The 6,756-nt window shown below is 32.1% G+C and overlaps 1 protein-coding gene across 1 annotated transcript; it reads left to right on the plus strand.

The window, feature by feature from the left end:
* The first annotated feature begins 824 nt into the window (after positions 1-824).
* On the plus strand, positions 825-5,310 carry LOC133283825 (palmitoyl-acyl carrier protein thioesterase, chloroplastic-like). The gene is made up of 7 exons (XM_061480733.1): positions 825-956; positions 1,666-2,172; positions 2,348-2,481; positions 3,080-3,193; positions 3,569-3,737; positions 3,835-3,903; positions 4,717-5,310. Exons 2-7 carry the CDS (start codon positions 1,681-1,683, stop codon positions 4,996-4,998), a joined length of 1,260 nt encoding a protein of 419 aa, XP_061336717.1. The 5' UTR covers positions 825-956; positions 1,666-1,680; the 3' UTR covers positions 4,999-5,310.
* The last annotated feature ends 1,446 nt before the right edge of the window (positions 5,311-6,756 follow it).

Consider the following 6,756-nt stretch of genomic DNA (forward strand, 5'->3'; position numbering starts at 1 on the left):
TATATATATATATATATATATATATATATATATAGGGTTTTATAAGAGTTATGTTGTAGGAAAAGTGATTGTGTAATGTTATAGAGATTCGTTTTGCGTGCCTTAATTTTTTATTTAATTTTTTGTTTTAAAAAGTGTTGACTCCACAAAATATTGTGAGGGTAGGAAAGTTTGTTGTGTTATGTTAAAGGATAAAACGAAAACTCATATATATATATATATATATATATATATATATGTATTAAAAAAATTTATGAATTTCATGTTTAGAATATGAAAATAAAATCACCAAACACGTGAATTTAGTATGAGATTATTTCAGTTTAATTTATGGTATTGAGTTTGAACCATAGGTGGATATCCGTGTTTATGATTTGCCCCACTTGACCAGATTAATTAGATTAAACAATGCATCGGAGAATAAATTTAAAAATAAAAAATAAAAAATAAAAAATAAAAAAGGGGCGAAGGGGTATTATAGTAAATATGAAAAATAGAAGAATATGGATAATGAAACTTGTAATTAAGAACTTTGAAAGATAGGCGGGCGGGAGGGCATCTGGGTTGTATATAACAAAGCTGCTACACTCCAAATTGGGGTCACTCCCACAGTCGCTGGCTGGCCCTAAACTCACACTATTTTTGTTTACCTTTTACTTTTCAAATTCAAATAACTAAACAAAACCCAGAATTTTTTGCTTCCAATTCCAAAACAAGAACGAAAAGATATATATATATATATATATATATATATATATATATATATATATCTATATATATATAGAGAGAGAGAGAGAGAGAGAGAGAGAGAGAGAGAGAGAGAGAGAGAGAGAGAGAGAGAGAGAGGGGGGGAAGACACAACGGCAAAATAGGTGTTTTTGTTTCTGTGCAATCCAATATAAGCCACTTCTTCTCCTCATTTGTTTTCTTCTTTTTATTTGCTCAGGTTCAGTAAGGTACGAAACGCCGCGTTTTCGTCCTCATACCCTCATTTTCTCGTCTGATCTAGCTCTAGCTCTAGGGCTACCCAGAAAAATCCCGTTTCGAAACTTGGTTTCTTATTTCCTTTTTTAAATAATAATTTGATATTCCTAATTAAGGGAAGATCCGGGTTTCCAAAATGGAAACAAAACCCTGAGCTTTCTGTATTTCTCGGTTTGCCAACGTGGCAGTGGGGCTTATAAAATTGTTTTGGGTTTAGTTTTCTATGAGACTCGATTCAATGGGGTTGTGATTTTATTGCAGATTAATATTATTTCTGTGATTTTTTGGTCCTCGATTTTGTTTTTGTTTTAAAATTTAATTTTAATTTTGTTTGCTTGGACTTCATTTGTGCCCTTCAATGCAATCTTGGTTTGTGGTGTTTTCTAGTTTCAAAGTCAGATCTGCACCTACTTTTGCAACGGCTTTCGCATTTATTGTTTATTTATTTGCTAATTGATTGGTATCTGAAAATGTTAATGGTAGCTTTTTAATGTTCACCTTTTCTATGGAACCTCATTAGATAACATAAATTTTCAACTTGTGTTGAAGTTCTTTTTTTTTCCTTTTTAATAATTCTGTAGCTTTGCTTTGTTATGCAATCACTGCATCTGGAGGTTGGAGGTTGGGAGAGAAGATATTAATATATTGTAATTATTAATCTTGCTTCATCTTTGCATGCAGCTGTAGAATTTCATCATGGTTGCAACAGCTGCTACATCTTCGTTTTTTCCTGTGACTTCACACTCACCAGACACTGGTGGAAAAGCCACCAAACTCGGTGGTGGCTGTGCTAACCTTGGAGGATTCAAATCCAAACATGGTTCTTGTGGTGGCTTACATGTTAAGGCAAATGCCCAAGCTGCTCCAAAGATTAATGGAACTGTAGAACATGTGAAGCTTGAGGATGATTTCCCATCGCCTCCTCCTCCACCAAGGACTGTTATCAATCAGTTACCTGATTGGAGCATGCTTCTTGCTGCCATCACAACAATCTTCCTGGCTGCGGAAAAGCAGTGGATGATGCTTGATTGGAAGCCGAGGCGATCCGATAACGTGCTCATTGACCCATTTGGTATAGGAAAAATTGTTCAAGATGGTCTTGTTTTCCGGCAAAACTTTTCTATTAGATCATATGAGATAGGTGCTGATCGAACAGCATCTATAGAGACTTTAATGAATCATTTGCAGGTATGCTCATACAAATGCAATTTAGATTGTATTGTTTTTTGGAGACTAACTAGTGATAGGTTGATAGGCTTGTAGATTTAGTCACTCTGCAGGATTAAAATTCTAATGCTGAGAATAGCAGCTTGGTAGTTTTTTTTCTGTACATGATTATCTTAATTATATGTTTAACAACCAGGAAACTGCGCTTAATCATGTTAAGTCTGCTGGGCTTCTTGGTGATGGCTTTGGTTCTACGCCAGAAATGTGCAAAAAGAACTTGATATGGGTAGTCACTCGGATGCAGGTTGTGGTTGATCGTTATCCTACATGGTAAGTCAGTCTCACTCTCCTTTTTAATATGTGAATTGCAAAGTATGTCCATGTTCAGCTTCTATTTCCAATAATATCTAGCTGAAATTTTTGGTAACTCTTCATTTGTTCTGTCAATTATTCGTCATGATCCACATAATTGGTTTACTAGTTAGGAATTTGTAATTTAATTATGAATATTATAATATAGTGAGATTCTTCTGGGATGATGACAGATCTGATAAGTGTAAGCTTTGTTCATGATGAATTATGGGAAGTCCTTTGCCTTAAGGCTGTTAAACTGGGTATGAGATATAATATGGTATTAATTATAAATTTGTTGACCTTTCATTTAAAAAATTGTAGATTTCTTCAGTTACCCTAAATTTTATTATGGTAAAATGTTAAACACATATGGGGGCCTTTGAAAGAAGTAACTTATGCCATGTGTACTTTGCATATTGCTTTGTTCACTAGTTATATACCATATGTTCTGGCTGAGGACAAGATGTTTTCAATTTTTTTGCCATGTTGATCAGTAATGAAGTTAGAGAAACTGTTACTGTGGGATATTCTGAATCTGATCATCTGAAGTTGGGTGAATCTATATTTGCTTCAGGGGTGATGTTGTTCAAGTAGACACTTGGGTTTCTGAATCAGGGAAGAATGGTATGCGTCGTGATTGGCTTTTGCGTGACATCAAAACTGATGAAATCCTGACAAGAGCCTCCAGGTAGAATAAATTTGAGAAATTTTCTTCCTCCTTTTTTCTGTTGCCAATTCTCATGTTTTAAATTTTTCCCCTGAATCTTAATGCGCATGTCTGGTGATTGGGCACTCTTTAATCTTGCAAGCTTTTGCTTATATTTAGTTTCTCTTAATACAGAACTATTAAAAATTCAAATATTCAGTTTGCTTTTCTCATGCATTTGGAAATCTTACAGATTTAAGTATATCACTTTTTTTGTAGGTGATAATTTATGGTTCTACCAACAGAATTTAATATCTTTTTAGTTTATTATTAAGTATACAAGCCTTTAACTTGTGTCTATGCTGCACCTTGGCGCTAGTAATCTGATCTGTTGGTTTTGGTTTCGATGTTCTTCAGTGTTTGGGTCATGATGAATAAACTGACAAGGAGACTATCTAAAATTCCAGAAGAAGTCAGAGGAGAGATAGAGTCTTATTTTGTTAATTCTGCTCCAGTTGTTGAAGAGGATAACAGAAAAGTACCTAAACTTGATGATACAGCAGATTATATTCGCACTGGTTTAAGTGTATGTCAACTCTTTTTGTAATTGTTATTATTGATTTATTTTCTAAAATATCTCAGATGTTTTCTTATGATGTTAAATACTGCATCTCTGTTTTCAGCCCAGATGGAGTGATCTGGATGTTAATCAGCATGTTAACAATGTGAAGTACATTGGGTGGATTCTGGAGGTAGTTTTCTGTTCTTGTATTCTTATCTACTACTATCCTTGCTGTCTCCTGTTCTCTTTCTTTCATCAGTAGGTGGATTTATTAGTAGATGTCGTATAACTGGAGTCTGCCCTTTGGCAAGGCAGGTTGAGTGATGATACTGTTATTCTGGCACACCCTTTTGAGAGGAAATTGGGGGTGTGAGTGTCATTAATTTTGCAAGTTTAGCTTCTGAAAGTGTTAAGTAAGGTTATGCTCCAGTCCCATTAAGTGATTGCATCTTTAGATATATTATATATATTCTTTCCTGTAGAAGAGATCTTTCATATGATGCATGTAGTATAGTATACGCATATGATGGGATTTATAATATATGTCAGATGATTGATAAGGAAGTTGAAATTGTTTGTAGACAGAACATTCAATTATCTGGAATAGTTGTGGGCATTTGATGCCTCCTATGAGTGATTTGGGCCAGGTTGAAGTGGCTTGAAACTTGAAACGTGAAATAATTGAGTAGTGCTATGCGATGGTGTATCTGGAAAGCACAGAAAATAGAACAGCACAATTTGACGTTTAATCTTTTTTTCATCACTTACTTTCAATCTCTTTGAAAAAAACACATGGGTAAATTGCGTACAAGATTTTCTTCATCCCTATCCTCACAAGTTAAGGTTTCATTGGGAGTGGTTCAGTATGACTTAAGTTACCCCCCGCCCTTTTTAATTAATGTATTGAGTTATTTTGAGAAAAAAATTAGATGTTTTCTTTGGTATGTTATGTATTTGATTGATCAGGTTGCTTAACCAAAGGATTGGGCTTTGATTGATGCAGAGTGCTCCACAGCCAATTTTGGAGAGTCATGAACTGTGTTCCATGACTTTGGAGTACAGGAGGGAGTGTGGCAGGAACAGTGTGCTGCAGTCCCTGACTGATGTCTCTGGTGCTGATGTTGGCAATTTAGTTAATGGCGGAATTGTTGAGTGCAAGCACTTGCTTCGACTTGAAGATGGTGCTGAGATTGTGAGGGGTAGGACTGGGTGGAGGCCCAAATCTGTGAACAACTTTGGTTTTTTCAATCAGGTTCCAGCAGAAAAGCACCTTAATATTGAATGACTAATCCCTGGAATGGCATCACTCTCGTTGTAATTAGCTCCTGCTCTACTCTCTGGTTGCTCCAACTTCCATTCCATTTATGGTTATTGCTACTGCTAGGTGTCATCAATATTTATTTGTTTCATCAAAATGGCTAAGCATGTATATTATTATTTACTTTCTAATTTCCCTAGTTTGAAAGATGCAGATTTCTGTGATCATAGCAACGCTATTATTGTATCATATTTATTGGTCGTAGTAGCCAAGAATGACTTTTCCGTCTCATTTATTTTTTTAGGTATAAATAATTCCTTATGCAATTGATGGGGTTTTAAGAATTAGATTGGTTTCAATGGTTGAAGGTATTGGTTTTCGTTTTACTGGTTGAATTGTGATCAAATCAATGACAAGTAAATAATAATATTTATAATATTAGGCAACATATTACTTAATAAATTAATATAAAATTCGAAATTTAAGTTAGGTAAAATTTTAAGGATTAAAGGATTATATTATGTCTTGTATGATAAAAAATTAATAATAAAAGGTTATATAATAACAATTCATATGTGCGTATTTGCAGTTTGTCATTGAGTCTTTATTTGATTCATATTGTTTTTGATTTATTTAAAAAATAAAAAATTAGTTTTATAAATAATTCCTTACGCAATTGATGGGGTTTTAAGAATTAGATTGGTTTCAATGGTTGAAGGTATTGGTTTTCGTTTTACTGGTTGAATTGTGATCAAATCAATGACAAGTAAATAATAATATTTATAATATTAGGCAACATATTACTTAATAAATTAATATAAAATTCGAAATTTAAGTTAGGTAAAATTTTAAGGACTAAAGGATTATATTATGTCTTGTATGATAAAAAATTAATAATAAAAGGTTATATAATAACAATTCATATGTGCGTATTTGCAGTTTGTCATTGAGTCTTTATTTGATTCATATTGTTTTTGATTTATTTAAAAAATAAAAAATTAGTTTTATAAATAATTCCTTACGCAATTGATGGGGTTTTAAGAATTAGATTGGTTTCAATGGTTGAAGGTATTGGTTTTTGTTTTACTGGTTGAATTGTGATCAAATCAATGACAAGTAAATAATATTTATAATATTAGGCAACATATTACTTAATAAATTAATATAAAATTCGAAATTTAAGTTAGGTAAAATTTTAAGGACTAAAGGATTATATTATGTCTTGTATGATAAAAAATTAATAATAAAAGGTTATATAATAACAATTCATATGTGCGTATTCGCAGTTTGTCATTGAGTCTTTATTTGATTCATATTGTTTTTGATTTATTTAAAAAATAAAAAATTAGTTTTATAAATAATTCCTTACGCAATTGATGGGGTTTTAAGAATTAGATTGGTTTCAATGGTTGAAGGTATTGGTTTTCGTTTTACTCGTTTATTTAAAAAATAAAAAATTGTGATCAAATCAATGACAAGTGAAGGTATTGGTTTTCGTTTTAATAATATTAATATAATATAAGGCAACATATTACTTAATAAATTAATATAAAATTCGAAATTTAAGTTAGGTAAAATTTTAAGGACTAAAGGATTATATTATGTCTTGTATGATAAAAAATTAATAATAAAAGGTTATATAATAACAATTCATATGTGCGTATTTGCAGTTTGTCATTGAGTCTTTATTTGATTCATATTGTTTTTGATTTATTTAAAGGGATTATATTTTCTTATGCAACACAAGATATGATTGGTTTCAATGTTGCAGGTACAATTTTGTTT

The sequence above is a fragment of the Gastrolobium bilobum genome, unplaced genomic scaffold (assembly GCF_033153095.1).
Source record: "Gastrolobium bilobum isolate Gb01-03AN ecotype WA unplaced genomic scaffold, APGP_CSIRO_Gbil_v1 utg15969, whole genome shotgun sequence".
In the NCBI taxonomy this organism is placed as follows: domain Eukaryota; kingdom Viridiplantae; phylum Streptophyta; class Magnoliopsida; order Fabales; family Fabaceae; genus Gastrolobium; species Gastrolobium bilobum.